This window comes from Procambarus clarkii, chromosome 51 (genome assembly GCF_040958095.1).
Source record: "Procambarus clarkii isolate CNS0578487 chromosome 51, FALCON_Pclarkii_2.0, whole genome shotgun sequence".
NCBI lineage: Eukaryota > Metazoa > Arthropoda > Malacostraca > Decapoda > Cambaridae > Procambarus > Procambarus clarkii.
This window is the reverse complement of record NC_091200.1, coordinates 10122671-10143978: the sequence shown is the minus strand read 5'-3', so window position 1 is coordinate 10143978 and position 21308 is coordinate 10122671. Positions and strand designations below refer to the sequence as shown.

At 46.2% G+C, this 21308-nt stretch overlaps 1 protein-coding gene across 2 annotated transcripts in view; it reads left to right on the top strand.

Annotated features, from left to right (window-relative positions):
- Nucleotides 1-21308, top strand: part of LOC123774593 (uncharacterized) — a 119551-nt gene that overhangs the window by 79741 nt on the left and 18502 nt on the right. For both annotated transcript variants that reach the window (XM_069303993.1, XM_045768991.2), the window contains exons 4-5: nucleotides 22-117; nucleotides 264-382. In XM_069303993.1, the coding sequence (XP_069160094.1) occupies nucleotides 22-117; nucleotides 264-382 (215 nt within the window). The remainder of the gene's footprint in view (nucleotides 1-21; nucleotides 118-263; nucleotides 383-21308) is intronic.

The following is a 21308-nucleotide window of genomic DNA, read 5'->3' as shown; positions in this document are numbered from 1 at the left end:
CTAAGAATATCACTATTGCAGGGAGTGCAGGCCCAGGAGCGGCACCTCTTCCTCTTCACTGACCTCCTCCTCGTAGCCAAGGCCCGGAGTGGAGGCAACTTCAAACTAAAGGAGAAGGTGAGTCGCTGCGCACATACGAGATCTATACATGTATATCTGTAGCTGAATACGTAAACTTTATATTGTATAAATATGTAGCCTAGCAAGTATACTGTGTGGTGGGGTGTATATGGGCGTGAGTAACCAGGTGACGGTGTCCTCAGGTGCGGGTGTCGGAGATGTGGCTGTCCTCCTGCCTCGACGATGTCTCCGAGGTCGCCAAGAGTCATGATACATCCTTCGTCATGGGCTGGCCTACCACCAACGTTGTCGCCTCCTTCAGGTAGGTGTTCCACCCCCCCCCCCCCTCTCTGTCTGTCTGTCTGTCTCTCTCTCTCTCTCCTCGGTTGTAAGATTTATTTAAATTTAAAATTATTATGTCTGTAAAATTTCTGTATTGCTTGAACTTGAATACTGTAGTTAATAAGTGATACAGTTGTATAGTGTAGTAGGATACTTGTATGGTGTACGAGGTGAACTTGTGGGGTGTGGGCTCGTCTTGATCTCAAGAATTCCTGTTGTTGTTTTATATCTATTATGTAGACATGTTTTTTGTGCTTATATGTCACATGTGAACTCTAGTGCCACATGTGAACCCCAGTGCCACATATGAACTACACCTTAAGAGATAAACATGCAGCTCTATTCAGATGTTTAGTGAAATGTTTGCCGAAGATGTTGGCTCTCGCAATCAGACCTGATGTAAGTGCTCCGTGATTGACACGTGTGCGGGTGGGGGGGGGGGGGTGTTGTTGACAGCCCCGCCACGCCAGCTGGCCGTAGTTCGTGCACGCAAACTGGTGCCGTGCACAGAGCTGCTTGGCGTCTCTTGGTAAATGCGTGCATCTTTTATCTCACTATGACTGCCCATTATTTTTGCCCTTCCCACCTCCCGATATTTTTTTGCTCTGTCCTCATACCCCAACTCCTTGTCCTCATGTCCCAGCTTCTTGACCTCTCAATCCCAGCTCCTTGTCTTCGCAATCCAAGCTGATTGTCCTCACAATCCAAGCTGATTGTCCTCACAATCCAAGCTCCTTGTCCTCACAATCCAAGCTCCTTGTCCTCACAATCCAAGCTCCTTGTCCTCACAATCCAAGCTCCTTGTCCTCACAATCCAAGCTCCTTGTCCTCAATCCCAGCTCCTTGTCCTCACAATCCCAGCTCCTTCACCTCATATCCCTCAGTCTTCTATATAGCCATACTGGCCAAGCACTTCTTCCTGAAAATTACCGGTACCGTTATCTTGAGGTTATCTTGAGATGATTTCGGGGCTTTTTTTTAGTGTCCCCGCGGCCCGGTCCTCGACCAGGCCTCCACCCCCAGGAAGCAGCCCGTGACACCTGACTAACACCCAGGTACCTATTTTACTGCTAGGTAACAGGGGCATAGGGTGAAAGAAACTGTGCCCATTGTTTCTCGCCGGCGCCTGGGATCGAATCCAGGACCACAGGATCACAAGTCCCGCGTGCTGTCCGCTTGGCCGACCGGCCGACCGTGCTGGAATTTTCAATATGAATGTTTGCCAACTGTACGTGAGCAGTGAGGTATGTACCCTAGAGCTACTGTGCACCGTGCTGTGCGTGTGTGAGGGGTGACCTGCACGGACCTCACCCCACCAGGCGGTGAGGTCAGACCGTGGGGGGGGGGGGGCTGACCAGACTCGGAGGGAACAAGAGGGTGGGGGCGGTTAGGAAGAGAAAATAACGGAAGATTTACGAGGGTAGAAGTAGCCTAAGCTACTCTATCCTTTTCAGATGTACTTCCTTGTCTCAATAAACTTACTTGAAGGAAAGAGTCAACAAAGGGCTGGTGCAGCATACACGGTAATCAAGGATAATACTTTCCAACGCAGAAATGAAGAAAAAGTGCGTATTGAGAACTATGCCTCTTCAACGCAAGCAGAGCTAACTGCCATTGTTATGGCGTTAAGGTTTCTTGAACGGAACACTAATGGTGCAGTGATTTGCACCGATTCAAAAGCAGCACTGTAAAGCCTAAGTAAAAATCGGGCAGAAAATCTTGCTATAGTCGCTGAAATTAAGAGAGCTGTGAGAATACTTACCAATTAGGGAAGAGTCATCAAGTTTCTGTGGATCCCCTCCCATGTTGGAATATGTGGGAATGAACGAGCAGATGTGCTGGCTGCTGAAGGCGCTGAAGGAGACCATATTGAATACTTCATACCCAAGACTCAACTACAAATCAGAGGTATTGTCAGGCAACATCACCGTGACAAGGTTACTGAGGAAAGGAGGATAGAAGCACAAACCAGTGAATCTGTACAATGTACAACATGGTTGCAGCTGGTAATCCCAATCATTATGGCCGAAGAGGAGGAGGACGAGGGAGAGAATCAGTAATAGCGAGAATCCGTCTGCGATACAAATATCCATGGAGATACGGAATGGAAACAACAGTTGATCAGCGAAGTTGCAGAATCTGTGGTGAGAGTGATAGACACCGCCTTGACCACTATCTACGTGAATATGAACACCTGAGAGACATCAGAAGTATGTGTAGAATAATAAACCCCACATTGTTTGAGTTAGGAAAACACTATTTGTCAAATATTGATACTGTTCTTAAAAGATTTCCCCATTTTGCACCCGCAAGATAACGTAAGCTTTTAAGGGTTGATAGATGTTAATCTTCTTGTTTGAGGAGCTGTTCACTTGAGACAGTTAAGCAAGTCCCAGCTGTGTCTGGGTACAAGTGACAGGATGAACAACCCAGCGGGTTTTCTTCCTATTGGGGAGTGTTGTACATTCTGCTCTGGCGGCAGCATGGGGAGCCGGTCGGCCGAGCGAACAGCACGCTGGACTTGTGATCCTGTGGTCCCGGGTTCGATCCCGGGCGCCGGCGAGAAACAATGGGCAGAGTTTCTTTCACCCTATGCCCCTGTTACCTAGCAGAAAAATAGGTACCTGGGTGTTAGTCAGCTGTCACGGGCTGCTTCCTGGGGGTGGAGGGCTGGTCGAGGACCGGGCCGCGGGGACACTAAAGCCCCGAAATCATCTCAAGATAACCCTCCCTGGAGAGGGAGGATAACCGTCCCTGGATAAGGATAACCCTCCCTGGATAAGGGAGATAACCCTCCCTGGATAAGGGAGATAACCCTCCCTGACCTCATCTCCCTGGTTAATACCTAATGATAGAGTTAGGTCATTGTTGGTGCAATGGACACACTGGTGGTCCCACCTGCGGCCGGGGCTACACGTGACGTTCTCGACGACTGTACAAAGACGCAAACTTATATCAGGCTCCGGTATCATGATTGTGGCCACATGACGTAGTGGTGAACCCGTTGTACTAAGCCGTCGGGGGTGAAGCTGGCCTCAACCTTCAATACTGCCGCAGGGTTACAGTCATTCACAATATCGAGAGACAGGAAGCCTTGGGCTTATCCACGCCCCCCTACTGACCAGTCCCAGGATGCGCTAGCAACGGTTATCTAACTCCCAGGTACCAGTTTACTACTAGGTAAACATAAGTATCAGGTGCTGCGGTCACGGCCACCCTGCCAGTTACAGGGGGGTGAGAGCCGGAAAGTCACGCTCCCAGTGAGAGTACTGACGACGCCGCAGGAAGGTCACGCCCCCAGTGGGAGGCGAGGGGGGGGGTGACAGCAGGAAGGTCACGCCCCCAGGGAGAGTCCTGGCACAGTGCGGACCGTAGACCGCTAAACTAATGATGGAAGTATTCCACTTAAATATCAACATATATTAAGATTGCCAAGTAATTTTGTTGTCATAAGCCAGTAAGACTGGTGATTCAGCCAGTCTCAGAATATATTACTAGGAAGCTGAGTGGCCAGTGCCAGGCAGCTGAGTGGCCAGTGCCAGGCAGCTGAGTGGCCAGTGCCAGGCAGCTGAGTGGCCAGTGCCAGGCAGCTGAGTGGCCAGTGCCAGGCAGCTGAGTGGCCAGTGCCAGGCAGCTGAGTGGCCAGTGCCAGGCAGCTGAGTGGCCAGTGCCAGGCAGCTGAGTGGCCAGTGCCAGGCAGCTGAGTGGCCAGTGCCAGGCAGCTGAGTGGCCAGTGCCAGGCAGCTGAGTGGCCAGTGCCAGGCAGCTGAGTGGCCAGTGCCAGGCAGCTGAGTGGCCAGTGCCAGGCAGCTGAGTGGCCAGTGCCAGGCAGCTGAGTGGCCAGTGCCAGGCAGCCGAGTGGCCAGTGCCAGGCAGCCGAGTGGCCAGTGCCAGGCAGCCGAGTGGCCAGTGCCAGGCAGCCGAGTGGCCAGTGCCAGGCAGCCGAGTGACCAGTGCCAGGCAGCCGAGTGGCCAGTGCCAGGCAGCCGAGTGGCCAGTGCCAGGCAGCCGAGTGGCCAGTGCCAGGCAGCCGAGTGGCCAGTGCCAGGCAGCCGAGTGGCCAGTGCCAGGCAGCCGAGAGGTCAGTGCCAGGCAGCCGAGTGGCCAGTGCCAGGGGACAGTACTTGCGATGAAAGTTCTCAAACGAATTGTTTATTTATTATATTTCAATATTTACAGGCAAACTTGAGTGTGTATATCTATACTATATAAATGATACAGTCTCGCAGAGCCAACAACGACACGCGAAGCGGCTCCTACCGGTGGTATATGTTTGTGTACATATACCAGAAGGTCCACGCATGGTTGTGATGAGTTGTTACTAGTTCTTCACGAAGGACTGAGTCTATAGTGAGTGGGACCAACACTGAGGGGGAGGGGGGGGGGGTGGAGTGTGAGCATGTGTAGGATGGTTGGATTTATGTTGTCTGGAAGAGGTAGTTTATTGGGCAGCGCCACTCACCTGTGAGTGACCACATTCGGTGGGTTGTTCATCCTGTCACATGTACCCACCCGTTTACAGGCTCCCCTACCTGCCCCTAGTAGTGAGGTCCACCCGAGTACAAACTACCCGCCCTAGTAATTATATATATATATATATATATATATATATATATATATATATATATATATATATATATATATATATATATATATATATGCGGAAAATCCACAGAAATACACCACCAGGGTATATTTCTCACCAGACTCAGTCTGGTGTATGTCTTGTATGTCAGTCTTGTATGTCAACACCAGACTCAGTCTGGTGTTGACAAAGGCTTTAATCAGGCTGAAACGTTCACTTCCTTTCACATTTCTCTGTGGATTTTCTGCATAAAAATGATCAGTGTTTCGTAATCGTCAATTGCATATAATATAATATTGTTACCATTGGAGGAAGTGTATTAAACACAGTAAGTATCAAGGAAACACGAAGCTGTAGCTTAGTTACTATGAAATGAAGAGAGATTTTAAGAAAGAAAGAGTGTGTGCGCCGCCAGCTGGTTGTCTAATACAGAGCTCAGTTCTTACTGGGAGCTGATCAAACACCGATGAAACCTGACTTATGTCAACAAGACTGGAGGAAGACCACAGACAGTGACCGTTGTATTAGATGCGACGTGCTGGTGGGCACGTCCCTAGGACCTCGCCCCGTCCCTTTTCTCTCTTACCTGTCGGGATATATATTTGTAGCCCTCGGGACCCGTGCATGGAGGGCAGGTGGGAAGGTTGCTGGCAGGAGGCCTAGGTTACCTGATCCGTCTGAGCTGCTACCAGCGATAACACACACACTGTGTGGGGAGGAGAGGCTGGAGGGGAGAGGAAAGCTTGCTATGTCAGGTGGGAAGGTGTGTGGAAGGTAGGGTAAAGTGAGGGGGGAGGGAAGAGGTGAGGGGAGAATCTGTCATTGTGAAGTGGGGGGCGGAGGGCGGTGTGGGCGCGAGAGATAACATACAGAAGAGGCTCTCAGGCGAGGTGCCGCACCTGGCCTGGCCGCCTCACACTGCTCCACACTTAATGCTAATACTCTCCTCGCTCAGCCCTACCAACTGCTTGAAAGAAACGCTAAAAGGTTTGCGCGTTAAGATATTGCCGGGGGGGGGGGGAGGTCAATTTTGAAGTGGTTTTCGAACTGAGATTTAAGTGTACATTTGGGTAGACGCAGATACCGGGGCGTAGGCGGTGTGTCTTGAGATGTGTTGGAAGAGAACAGGTGTTTATGAAGCTGCGTTACAGTATATGTAAGTGTGAAGACCGACATATTTCATGGTAAGGCTCATTTATTGAAGAAGATTAAGCCACCCAAGAGGTGGCAAAGGCTACTGAATAGCCCGTCAGTTGCAGATTTTTTTAAGTGAACGTATACTGTGTGTTGAAGTCTGATTTAAATCGTCAGTGTTATCGCGGGGGAGGATACTGCTTGACGGTATTTATGAGTGCCCAGCTGCTGGACACCTTTTGTGACCAGAAGAGTGGCAGTGGCAGTCCCTTCCCCTTCAGGGTGGTTACTGCAAGATTTAGGGACTCTTAAAGCTCTTCTAAGGTCGTTGGTTGCTTCACATTCCAGGAGATAGTGAAGTAGTGGCTTTCCTGTGATTGTTTGGCAGAAGATGCATTCTCTCTGTCGGGGTTCACCAATCTCTCAGCTGCATCTGTAACCTAGATGTAGTCTATATAACCGAACTGCTATACCCTGTATAGCTATATAAACCCTGTGGATTCCTTTTTGGGATATTTAACCTGTCTAACTTGTTGGTCTGAAGATACCATATTGTAGAGGGCGAACCTTCTGCTACTCTCTGTTGTAGATGGGATTTATTGAGGTGTGCGAGTTTTTTTGTTGTTTGAAAGGAGGAGAAATTGCTGACCTGGAGAGCGTGCAGAGATCCTTTACTGCTAGAATCCACTCAGTAAAACATCTAAACTATTGGGGCCGACTAAAATGCCTACATCTGTATTCTCTTGAGCGCAGGCGGGAGAGATACTTAATCTACACGTGGAAAATAGTAGAGGTGCTGGTCCCAAACCTGCACACAGAAATAACATCAAATGAGACCAGAAGGCATGGCAGGATGTGCAGAATACCCCCGTTGAAAAGCAGAGGTGTAATCGTTACTCTGAGAGAGAACTCTATCAACATACTATCACAAACTCTATCGAGAACTCTTATCAACACTGTCAAGAACTCTATCGAGAACTCTATCAAGATAGAGTAGGATCTTGATATTGAAACTAATTAAATAGATGTATAATATTAAACTGTCCATCTGGTGTGTCCATTCGTTCCTGTTTATTCATTGATAGAGAGTTGCCAGGCCCAAGTATCCTGTGGGCATCTCCCTCAGTTGTGGTTACTATTGTACCTTGTTACATTAATCTTCCTCCTGCCCGTAATTATCAAAAGTGCGTTAAAATTACTTGGATGCCAGTGAATAGTGAGCGTCGACTGTGTTCTCTCCCCCCCCCCCCCCCTGTGTCAGAGTAGATATTCCGGGATAGGTCACAGTAGGTGTCTGGGTACCGTGCCCACCACCACCTGTACCCTTCACCCTCGGTCACCGTACAGCCGTAAACTTTAATAAGTTTAAATTCAGGAAAGATCTGGGTAAATACTTGTTTGGAAATAGGTTGCTTGATTTATGGAACAAATTATCGGGTAAGAATAGACACGATCACTGAAATGTTTGCAGCGTAAGTTTGTGTGAATATAAAGAAGAGCCATTGTGGTCACTCTGCGGCGTCTGCAGCTGTCTGTGTGTTTGTGTACTTGTGCTTCCGTCTCTCTCCGCCCCAACTTCCTGTCCAAGTGTTGTTCTTGGCCCTTGGCGAGTGTCAGCGGCGGGGAAAACCTTCAAGGAGTCTTTAAGACTGTCTTGATGATTGTTGGGTATTTTCTCTTTGCTCTTAGTGTAAGTCCCGCCCACGACTGACATCCAGTGTCAGTCGTGCCATCCACGCGGTATCCAGTGTCAGTCGTGCCATCCACGCGGTATCCAGTGTCAGTCGTGCCATCCACGCGATATCCAGTGTCTTTGTCTTTGTTTCCAACAGTTTAAAACAGTTATAAATGCAAATATTACCACCACTGGCACAAGTGTGTGGTTGCAGTATATTTGTTAGTGTGGGTGTTGGGTTGGCTTGGGACGTAAACCTGGTCCCAAATGTAAGGGAAAGCATAGTTAAACTAGACAAGGATGGTGGTTATCGTAAGGTTATCTTGAGATGATTTCGGGGCTTTTTAGTGTCCCCGCGGTCCGGTCCTCGACCAGGCCGCGGGGAAACAGCCCGTGACAGCTGACTAACACCCAGGTACCTATTTTACTGCTAGGTAACGGGGGCATAGGGTGAAAGAAACTCTGCCCATTGTTTCTCGCCGGCGCCTGGGATCGAACCCAGGACCACAGGATCACAAGTCCAGCGTGCTGTCCGCTCGGCCGACCGGCTCCCTGATATTCCTGATACACCTGGAAGAGTAACCAGGTGGAGAGAACATGAGTTGGTGGGGTTAAGTTGGCTATGCATAGATTTACATACATTTTGGTAGAAAAATAGGATCTGAGGAGCAAGAATCCAGTTAATTTCATTACACGATGAAGTCTCAAATATCGGTTGGATAAAATATATATAATAAGTGGAAGTTTTGGATGTAAATACCGGTAGCTGGCGTTCTCCTATAGGCCTTCTGCAGATTCCTTTATTTTTTGTTAGTTTTGGATAATGGTGGTGAGTCCCGGCCGACGCTATCTCAGAGATTACTGAGCGGATGCCTTGGTCTTTGTTCCTTAAGGGAGAGTGAGGCTGGGAACATCGCCTCCAACCTAAGAGTAGTCATTAGTCTTACTCGACACATTGTTCCGCCTCGGGTTAAGGCTTTCAGCACCAGGGCGACGCAGATGTCACCGACCAACCGTTTTGTTGATGTGACCTTCTTGTACGAATATACGGTGACATAATGGTGCGGGCGGCAGGGCGGGGGAGGGACACGGCCCTCCTGCGGGCGCTGGGACACGGCCCTCCTGCGGGCGCTGGGACACGGCCCTCCTGCGGGCGCTGGGACACGGCCCTCCTGCGGGCGCTGGGATACGGCCCTCCTGCGGGCGCTGGGACACGGCCCTCCTGCGGGCGCTGGGACACGGCCCTCCTGCGGGCGCTGGGACACGGCCCTCCTGCGGGCGCTGGGACACGGCCCTCCTGCGGGCGCTGGGACACGGCCCTCCTGCGGGCGCTGGGACACGGCCCTCCTGCGGGCGCTGGGACACGGCCCTCCTGCGGGCGCTGGGACACGGCCCTCCTGCGGGCGCTGGGACACGGCCCTCCTGCGGGCGCTGGGACACGGCCCTCCTGCGGGCGCTGGGACACGGCCCTCCTGCGGGCGCTGGGACACGGCCCTCCTGCGGGCGCTGGGACACGGCCCTCCTGCGGGCGCTGGGACACGGCCCTCCTGCGGGCGCTGGGACACGGCCCTCCTGCGGGCGCTGGGACACGGCCCTCCTGCGGGCGCTGGGACACGGCCCTCCTGCGGGCGCTGGGACACGGCCCTCCTGCGGGCGCTGGGACACGGCCCTCCTGCGGGCGCTGGGACACGGCCCTCCTGCGGGCGCTGGGACACGGCCCTCCTGCGGGCGCTGGGACACGGCCTTCCTGCGGGCGCTGGGACACGGCCCTCCTGCGGGCGCTGGGACACGGCCCTCCTGCGGGCGCTGGGACACGGCCCTCCTGCGGGCGCTGGGACACGGCCCTCCTGCGGGCGCTGGGACACGGCCCTCCTGCGGGCGCTGGGACACGTTTCTAATCCATTAAACTCTTCGAGCTGGGCGACAAAGACCGTCTTGGGGACCTTGACTGGCGAGTTAATAATGATAATTCTGATGACCTGATCAATTGTATTGATATATTTCATGACGTTGCCGGTGAGTGTCCTGTATTATTCCATTCACCCGGGCTCTAGGAGACTCGAACAGTGGAGCCCACGTGTGTGTGAGGTCGAAGCTCTATGGACAGTTGCACTGTATAGTGTAGTGTGTTAGTGTGTAAGGCAGGACGCAGGCAGGATAGGTTGGTGAGGTGAGGTGGTCGTAAGAGCGGTGACTGCAATGATCATCACGCAACCTGCCAATCCAGAAGGGGTTACCATCGGTCATTCTCACTCGTCAAGTGTTGGAGTGCAGGAAGGTGCTCCTCGGGGCCACACTACTGCAGGTGCACCTGTGTCCCGGGTCACGAAATACATGTCCCACAGGTTATCTAATCAGGTTCTGGGCCGGAAGAGGCGCCAAAGGTGCCATTGTTGGCAGGGATGGTTCGTGGGAAAGGAGAGACGCCAGCGAAGGGCCGCTGTAACAGCGGTGGCCAACCTTTCCTACCTCACAGACCACTAAATTCATCATTTTAAATCCCGCGGACCACTAATAGGATTTTTTTTAAGATAAATATATTTGTAAAATAATGATCAAAGAACTTCTTCTTGTGGATAGTAGGTGCAGTTTGCATGAAGGGTTTGTCCTCCCGATGACTGCACCTTTGACTGATGACAAAGAACTTCCATTTTATTAATATGAAATGCTCCTATTTAATATAACAAATACAAATGCTTATTTAATCATAAAATATTTAAAGGTTGTTTAATTGTAACAAAATTGTTAAAATTAATTTAATTAATACAAAATAATTGAAGTACTCTGTAATTGACGCTTAAATAATACTTATTTAAGTATTACACATATTTTTAGTGTCATTTTCGTTCCTGCTTGTTTGAAAGTAGTTCTTCCTGTAACTCCTTCACACTCAACCCTCATAAAACAAAGGAGAATTGCCTTGTTACTTACGTGTGTTGATTCGTCAAGTGCTATCAGATAGCCTTTAATAAGGACTTATCCCCAACAGCCATTATTATTCAAGCAATTACTTATTTTTGCACATTTTCACGCATTCTTTGAAAATATTCAAGTGGTTTCTTAGCTAAATCCGGGTGTTTTGAGTGGCAGTCTTGAGAGTTTGGAAGGTGTCGTGGCATGGTTGTGTTAACTCTCACAACACACACCACACAGCGGCCGGGCATGATGCACCTCACTGCCGGGTTCGTGAATATATCCAAATTTCTAGTAGTTCGAATCATATTTTCCTGATATTTTGAGTTTGTTGTTCTCTGGGCCTCCAGTTGGACTGTCGTTAATGGTGGTGACGAGGACTGTGGCGGCCTTGAACCATTGGTTAAGTCGGGTACACATATTACTATTGTTGAACACTAGTAATATTGTTCAGTATTACAATGAACAAATTATATGTCACGTGTCGTGGTACATCTGACTAGAGCCCGTCTGGGAACATCCAGCGCATAGGTTCGAATCCTCATCAAGACCCTTGTGGATTTGACTTATCATCATTAGTTACATTCAATTGTCATTCACACTTCCGTGGAAATAAACATTCCATTCACTTGGGCTCTAGGAGACTCGAACCGCGGACCCCACTCGTGCGAGGTAGAGGCTCTATCCACTCAGTTGTGAGTAGTCTTAATAAGGAAAGACTCGAGAAATAACTCTGCCTCACACGCGTGGGGTCCGTGGTTCGAGTCTCCTAGAACCCACTTGAATGACATTAGTTACATTAACTCTTGTAGTTCTAAAGAAATGAAAACTAGTCCTTTGCTTGTTTTCACTTATTATGGGTTTATTGCATTTAAATCTGAAACCAAACATGAAGTGATAGTTATTAAAGTCAAACTATTTTCTGCCTTTAAACAGTTAAACAGTTAAAGAAAATAAAGTTACATACAATACACAAATAAAATAAAACATTCAGAATATAAGAATTTCTTATCATGTTATTTTTTTATTATTAATAAAACAGCAAATGCAAATAATGTCCAGATTTTTCTGCGGGCCGCCACAATGTTCTCTCGGAGCAGCGGGTGGCGACCACTGCGCTAAAACACTTCCCAGTCTCCACAAACGGGATATTTCTTTCCATGTCAATTCAATTTCTTTCTTTATTATGCACCCCATACTCATCCCGTGGGTGGTGGTGGAAAGGTTGACAGAGGCACATAATGGGTTCAGGAACTGAACCCCAGAGTTCGTTTAGCTAAGTTTAGCTAAACAATCTTTTGACGCTAGTTGCACAATCATTAATGTTATATATAATGTGTATAACATTAATGTATAATATATATATATATATATATATTATATATAATATGTCGTACCTAATAGCCAGAACGCACTTCTCTGCCTACTATGCAAGGCCCGATTTGCCTAATAAGCCAAGTTTTCATGAATTAATTGTTTTTCGACTACCTAACCTACCTAACCAAACCTAACCTAACTTTTTCGGCTACCTAACCTAACCTAACCTAAAAAGATAGGTTAGGTTAGGTTAGGTAGGGTTGGTTAGGTTTGGTCATATATCTACGTTAATTTTAACTCCAATAAAAAAATATTGACCTCATACATAATGAAATAGGTAGCTTTATCATCTCATAAGAAAAAAAATTGAGAAAATATAATAATTCAGGAAAACTTGGCTTATTAGGCAAATCGGGCCTTGCATAGTAGGCCGAGAAGTGCGTTCTGGCTACTAGGTACGACATATATATATATATATATATAATATATATATATATATAATATATGTGTGTGTGTGTGGAAAATATCTAGTGTATTTATAATACCCTATAATATCAGGCATTTATACTTTAATTATTTCTTAATTCTCTTTTGATTCATTTGAACTTAATGCAACGTATTGACCGACGTTAGTGGTCAATGTCCCCGACCAGGGTTAGTGGGGCGAGAGGCTGGTGTAGGGTTGAGGGCGGGTTTTTTTTTTTTTTTTTATTATTATTTTCTACCACAGACGTGGCCACACATTTACAATGCTAACCAGCATATATACATTTTCTTCTGTCCTCCATGGACAGGGTTAGAGAAGTGTTAAACATACAGTTCAAGGGTTTATTGAACACTCAACCACAGAAGGTGATTCGGTGCTTTTAAAATGCTAAGCTAACCTACATACGTAAATACAAAGATACACAGATTTACGTACGCCCTACATAAAGTATTAGATGTGTCTTTTACATAGTGTCATTAATGTACATTCACAAAGGTGAAATGTAATTCTGATCAGCTTCCATATTTGCTTTATACCCATACATATACATACACACACACACATACACATACATATATACACACATACATGCATTCACATACATTTGTCTCATTTACCCTGACAGGGTGAGGTAGCTGATAAAGAAACTAGTGTGCAATTAAGCACTTAATCACTGAAGGTGATGAAGGTGCTTTTACAAGCTCAGGTTATATAGTTACATCACATACATACATTGTATGATTGATACATTACATGGTCAATCTTGGATACAAGTCCAATATATCATCAAGTGTTCCAGTACTCACATAGTAACTACACAGTTCAGCATACCTTAGCCCATGAGGGCGAAAGTCAGTCAGTATGGGACATTCTACAATATAATGTTCAAGAGAGTGCATGTTTTCTCTTTCACAAAGTTGACACATTGTGTACTCGACATTTGGGTTTTGAGAAAGCTGCCAGATACGTCTATATCCCAGGCGTATTCTGGCCACTATAACATCACATTGCCGGGTTCTTGTTCTATTAGTCCCATATGTGAATGTCTCCTCACGATATCTATCATAATATTTAATGCTACAACTTTCAGGTCTTTGAGAATTTGTTAGGTCGGTGAGATTTTCATTAGATATTTGTTTAAGTATTCTCTTTGTCACTGCTAATGAAACACCCATATCAATTTCTACCACTGGTTTTCTGCAAGCTGACTTAGCAAGCATATCAACAGTGTCATGCCTTGAGATGCCAACATGTGATGGTATCCATAGGAATTTAATCTCAAATCTGTTTTCTTTGGCAGCTAAAACATTCATTCGAATATCACTGACTATTTTCTGGGTGTCACTACTATGTGCGTTCAATGCCAGGAGTGCACTCTGCGAGTCACAGTATATAAGTCCACTGCCTTTGTCTTTTAAAAATTCAGTGGCAAGGTATATGCCTGCAAGTTCGGTTTGAGTTGTACTTGCCCAGTCATTGACGCGCTTCATTGCTGTATGTACGAGAGAAGATTGTTCAAATATGTTACATGCACATCCGGTACATCGTCCACCTTCTTCTACAGAGCCGTCGGTATAGCACTGATAAACATCGTTACCCATACTCTGAGTACTTTCAGTGATGCTTTTCAGTGTTAACTGTTTTAACAATGTAGTGTGCACACTATCTTTCTTGGGCGCATTTACAAAATCAACTGATAGATCCCAGTTATCCCATGGAGTAATTGGCTGATTAATCATTAGTCGAGTTGGGTACATATTTAATATTTTGATGGAGTTGGCTACCTTGTAGAACCAATATACATAATCAGATTTCGTTCTTCTTCTATAGACCTCAGGTGAGTGTAGCATATTAGAAAGTTTAGCTTGAAACTTCATGTGTTGTCTAGATCTACTCAATGCCTTCACGCCGAAAACTGTGCTAATAGACAAGATTCTCTCACTTATGGTAGGTAATTTTAACTCTGCTCTCATGTTAACTATTCTCGTGGACTTTGGAGCCCCAAGGATGAGACGCATAGCTTCATTTTGCAAGGTTTCAAGAGATTTCAGCTCTTTGTCAGTATACAGTGTGAGATGTAGAGCATTGTAGTCAATCACAGAGCGTATAAATGATACATAAAACATTCTAGCAAGTCTCACGTTAAGCCCATGATTGACACCAACAAGGACCCGCAAGGGCTTTAATCTCTCCCAAAGTCTCCTCTTGAGAGAAGAAAGGTACCCAGGGTCGTTAATGGGGACACCAAGGTATCTGTAAGACTCGCAGTTCTCAAGTGCTCGCCCATCTATATGATAATTGGGTGGTGGAATACCACATGGAATGAGGGCACGAGTTTTCTGTACAGAGATAAGGAGGCCACATTCCTCAGCTCTAGTAGCAAAAGCGTCGAGCAGAACTTGCATTCTAGGCTCGGTGGCAGCCTGTAAACATATATCATCAGCATAACAAATGACAGTGTCTTCATTATTAGTTGGAAGATCTTTAATAAGTTTATGCATCAGAACGTTGAACAATAAGGGACTGAGGACCCCTCCTTGTGGAGTTCCCAGTTCAAAGTGTTTGCTCTCTGTGCTTTTAACACCATTAAACAAAACATATGCTGTTCGATTAGACAAATAGCCCTTTATCCATTTCAGTAATTTTCCTTGTATTCCCAGCTCGGCAAGCTGTTCCAGTATGATTCCTCTGTTTGCTGTATCAAAAGCTGCTGCTAGGTCGATGAAGACTGTTTGGGGGGAAGCTTCAATATGTGCGAAGTACTCAGCAAAACAGTGTTGTGTACTGAGCCCAGGCATAAATCCAAACAGTTGGGGTGACAGGTGCCCCTGTATACGATACATGAGTCGGTTAAGAACAATACGTTCAAGCACTTTACAAACACACGATGTTAAAGATATGGGTCTATAATTATCTGAGTGTGGTTTGGGGATAGGAACAATGACACTCTTTGTCCAAGCATCAAGTAATACTCCTTCACGTAAACTCATTCTGTACAACACTAATAGTGGATTACCTGGTACGTGTGAGACTAATCTCAGTAGACTGTAAGTAATACCATCCTCTCCAGGAGCAGTTGATTTTCCCATCTTTAGTGCATGATTTAATTCCCATTCAGTTACATCATTAAGGTCCGACACGTCGATAGCTGTACAGGCAAGATTGATGGTTCGTTGTCTGTTGGGGCGTGTGTCATCAAGTTTGTGCTGTATGTTAATTGGGAGTGAGGTGTAGCTTGATGTTATTGCCCATTGATCAAGGAGGATGTTTGCTTGTTCTAGTGGGCTGTGGTGCAGCGGTTTGGTTGGGCTGCTTCTAGAGATTTTACGTATCTTTTCCCAAACTTCAACAAGTGTTGTTTGCTCATTTATACTTTGTAGGAACTCTTCCCAATGTTTATTACGTATGACGTTGCTCATGTCTCTCACCTCTCTATTTGCAACTAGAAATGCATGCAGGTCACCTTGTGCTTTGGTTCGTTTGTACGTATCTCCAAGTTGCTTTACTCGTTCATGTTCTTTAACAAATACGGGGTCAAGGACCCACTTGGGTGGTGGCAGGTGTTGCCCACTTCTGCTAGGCTTACGACCTGTTCTCCAACACACCCATGTGTCGTAGTAGGTAGTAATCGTATCAACGAGATCTCTGGAGAAGGCTTGTACATTCGTTATTGTGTAATCTTGATACCATTTTGATATACAATTAATAAAGTGGTCATGCAAGCCATATGGAATATTCATTTTCCGTCTCTGATGTCTATTAGGTACATCACACTGTACCTCATAGGAAGCAGAAACTGCATAGTGATCACTAACTAAGTGATTTACCAACGAACATTCCATCCTATCTTGCACAAGGTTTCTACCCATTACATAATCAAGTCTGCCTCCCAATAAATGAGTTTGGGTATCCGTAGTATACACGGTTAATCTGTTGTCATAAACATATTTGATAAATTTGCATCCATTATCGTTGTTAGTACTGTCTCCCAGCGTAATATGTCTAGCATTAAAATCTCCCATGTATATTGTCCCATGATTGTCTAGATCTGGGAACAATGTTACATTGAGTTTCTGGCTTCTGGCATATACGTTGAGGAATGAGAAGTGGCCTGCTGTAGTTTGTACATGAAAGTGATGGTACTGTGTGTGTACATTGTGTGACGTGCTCACAAGAATGTGCGGTAAATCACTTCTGACGTAAGTTAATAGGCCTGTGGCGTTACTGTTATTATAGGATGCATACCCTCTGATCTTTGGTGGGGTTTTGTTTATCATGTTGGACGTGTAGGGCTCCTGTAAAGCAATTATATCTATGTTGTTACAGGTAACATATGCAATTAGGTCATTCAGTCTTTTGTTGATGCTACGAATGTTCCAACTGAGAAACCTAATGGTCCTCGTGTCAACAGCAGCCATCGTCTTGGTGGTGTGTGAGGCTCAGGGCCCGCACTCCCACCACCAAGTACCAACACTCAAGTGTGATCCACAGTTGTGATCCACATACGTGACTCGTGGAGAGCGCAGATGGGGGACTTGCTTCTTATTTACTTAGGATTAACAAGTAGACGACGACCAAGCACCCAAGATGGTGTCCAGAGATACACTTATCTAAGCCAACACAAAGCACAGCTTCACCAGTGACCTGCATTAAGGTGGGCGAGGGTGATGGCCTAGTGGCCTACCATCACTACTGCTGATGTTTGGTGACAAGGGCATGGTGTCCTCCCGCCTCGTGATACGCCTCCAGCATGTAACTTGTACTCTTCCGTTCTCAAAACCTTTACTTTGTATACAACTGAATGTGTCACGCCATTGTCTTCTGTGATGCCAAGGCTTAAGAGTTAGATTGTGCTGATAAGCTCACCAACGAGGCGTAAATGTCCCGCAGGCTGGTGTGGTGGGCAGTGGGATGATCAGGTGACGGTGTGGGGCGGTGTCCGTGGGTGGTGACCTCTAGCCCTCCTCACTACTGCTTCCCTATCACTCACTACGGGGGAGTGAGATCTGTATGCCGCGCCTTCTATCCCTTCATACCCGGCGCGCTAATTACCTCTCTGATCACTAACGTTTTTATCATATTTCTTTTTAAAGTCGTGGAAAGAATTGGCTTCCACACCCTCTTCCTTCAATGCATTCCACTTGACCATTCGTACAGGCAACGTTAACTTCCTTACACTTCTTCGACTCAAATGCATGTCCCTTGTCCTGCCTTTTCTTAGTTTAAATAGACCTTCCTTTATCCACTTTACTCCCCCCTCAAGACCTTGTACGTAGTTATCATATTCCTTGTGTTTCCTCCCTCGTCTAAGGTTGTGAGGACAAGTTCTCTCAACCAGTTCTCTTTGCCGAGGTCTCTCAATTATCGTACTAATCTAGTTGCAAACCTCTGAACTTTATCAAATTTCTGTTTGTGCTTCACAAGGTGTGGGGTTCCATACTGGTGTTGCATACGGTCCGTCTAATTACCAAAAACTACCACATACTACACACGCTTCAGAAAGCTTCCTGGCAATACGTTAGTAATGAATAAATATGATATATTTACTCATTATAATGTTGGTGCTGAATGTACAACACGAAAAAACATAATTTTAATCTGAAAAAGTATCTTTTTATAAAGAAATTAGACGAAAATAAAAAGCTGGTGACGCCAAATCAAGTCGACGATCCAAGCTTCGGTTAGGTTAGGTTTGGTTAAGTTAGGTTAGGTTAGGATAGGTTAGGATAGGTCAGGTCAGCCTAACTTAATATATCATATTTATTCATTAACGTATTGCCAGGAAGTTTTCTGAAGCGTGTGTAGTATGTGGTAGTTTTTGGTAATTAGACGGACCCGTTGCATACTCAAGTATTGGTTTCACATAGACACTGGCTTGGTGCCTTCTTTTGATAATTACTTATTTCACATAGACAGTGTGTATGGACTTGAAGGCATCCTTCTTTAGATTCTTAAATTACGTTCTTACGTATACTAACTTCCCATATGCTGCTGATGTTATCTTCTGGTGTTAAGAGTTGGGATTATGTCTTCTTGACAGTACGTACAATGTGCCTGAAGGATTTATCCTCCCGATGGCCTACGGGGCCCTGACAGCTGAGTGGACAGCGCTTCGGATTTGTAGTCCTGAGGTTCGGGGTTTGATCCTCGGTGGAGGCGGAGACAAATGGGCAGAGTTTCTTTCACCCCGATGCTCCTGTTACCTAGCAGTAAATAGGTACCTAGGAGTTAGACAGCTGCTACGGACTGCTTCCTGGGGGTGTGTAACAAAAAGGATGCCGGGTCGAGGACCGGGCCGCGGGGACGCTAAGCCCCGAAATCATCTAAGATAACCTTAGTGGTGCGAGGCTGGTGGCGACCTCAGGGTTACTAAGCTGTGGAAGATGTGGGGGGGGGGGGGGGGAGGATAAGGTATACAGCATGGCGGCGGTTATACTGAGGCCACCAACAGGTAAATTCTTTCTCAGCCCCCTCCTACGTGACCACCAACACGTTAACTACCTCTCAGCCCCCTCCTACGTGACCACCAACACGTTAACTACCTCTCAGCCCCCTCCTACGTGACCACCAACACGTTAACTACCTCTCAGCCCCCTCCTACGTGACCACCAACACGTTAACTACCTCTCAGCCCCCTCCTACGTGACCACCAACACGTTAACTACCTCTCAGCGCCCTCCTACGTGACCACCAACACGTTAACTACCTCTCAGCCCCCTCCTACGTGACCACCACCACGTTAACTACCTCTCAGCCCCCTCCTACGTGACCACCACCACGTTAACTACCTCTCAGCGCCCTCCTACGTGACCACCACCACGTTAACTACCTCTCAGCGCCCTCCTACGTGACCCACCTCTCAGCCCCCCCCCCCCCCTCCCTCCTAGAGTTCCATGCCGTGTAACAATCGTAACTTGGCGCTTTCTTTCGAAACTTACTGAGTGCTTCTTTACTCCCGATCATTAAGGCTGGAGAAACACGCTGTATTGATGTTGTCCTTCTGAGGTACAGGCTAAAGAGAACTATATTTAGTCATAAAACTTTAAACTTCAGTGATAATAAGTGCGGTACATGCGGCCGTGGGGCTCCGTAGACCTGCTCCCGCGGCTCCCAAGTCGCTACTGAACACCATCAATAATTTTCCAAAATGTTTACAAACGTGCAGTAAAGTCCTCTGTCATCGCCATCGAAATTTATACTGATCACTGTGTTTACGAAGATGGTAGTATAGATCATTGTCATAAGGTTAGTGAGTACTTCTGGTACAGTCACGTTAGTAGAGTGGATAGTTAGTTGTTAATATATATATATACATGAAGTATTAATTATGTTGACCAGACCACACACTAGAAGTTGAAGGGACGACGACGTTTGGTCCGTCCTGGACCATTCTCAAGTCGATTCTCATACGGACCGAAACGTCGTCGTCCCTTCAACTTGTAGTGTGTGGTCTGGTGAACATACTTCAGCCACGTTATTGTGACTCATCGCCTGCACAAGTATTAAGTATATTCTCGGATAGTTGCTAATACACACAATAATAACACCCTTACCCATAATGTTGACTACTCGCTCTCCAGCCTACACCCTAGCCACTACATGTTGACACCCTGACACCAAGACACCCTGCACCCTCCTGTCACAGTCAGTTTACCCTAGCACCTTGCCCACCTGATACACTGGTGTGGTCTGCGGCCAGCAGCCACTCCCTCCTCCTGCAGGTGCAGATGGTCAGATTAGCTGCTCGGCCTGCTGCTACACACCTTCCATTCTGGTCCCCCCCCACCCCCCCTCACACACACACACTACCCCTCGCATACCCTTTTCACACACTACTTTTATGTTGTCCTACCTGATCCTATCTTCAAGCTTTGGAACCTCATCGCTTCCTTCTCTCTTGATCCTGAAAGACACTCTCTGAAGGATATATATATATATATATATATATATATATATATATATATATATATATATATATATATATATATATATATATATATAGTATATATAGTATATATATATATATATATATATATATATATATATATATATATATATATATATATATATATATATATATATATATATATAATCCTTCTCGATATCGACCATTCTTACCCTTTATCCTCTTGATCCTGAACATATCACTTTTAATCATGATGTTAAACGTGCTATGCTCGTGGTGTGTGGGGGGGGGCCTCTGCCAGCCATCTCCACTAACTCTACAGGTCGTATTAGCACCGTGTCTCCTGAGCATCCCTTTATTCACAGACATAAAGAACCAAAGCTCAATTCCCACAAGCACACTTAGGTGAGTACACAATCGTCTTTACGAAATTAAACAAGCTTAGAAATCCTTCAGAATTCGACGCAGCTGATCTGAGATTACCATTCATATATTCGCCTCCGGTTAGTACCATTTCTCCTTCAAATTACACGTGTATTGTGATAATTCTCAGAAGACCTGCTTGATAGTAAATACCAGCCTCACTTACGTAAATGCTCAGTTACGAATATTCTTTGCGTCGATAATTTAGTTTTTTTGTTAAATAATCTACAACACATCAAACACATCCAATGTAGGAGCAACAATGAAGAATTCTGAGTGAGGAGCTGAAGATTTGGTCTGCCCGAAACGCTTTGCGTAATAGTGGCTTTAGGCATTGTATGTTCTAGCTCTATCTATAAATCCATCAGTGTTTGTATCACACCTTGTATGTATGTACTTTACCTGAATAAACATTTTAATTTTGAATTTGAATTTGATTAGGGTTCGAGGTGTGTAGTCACCGTGG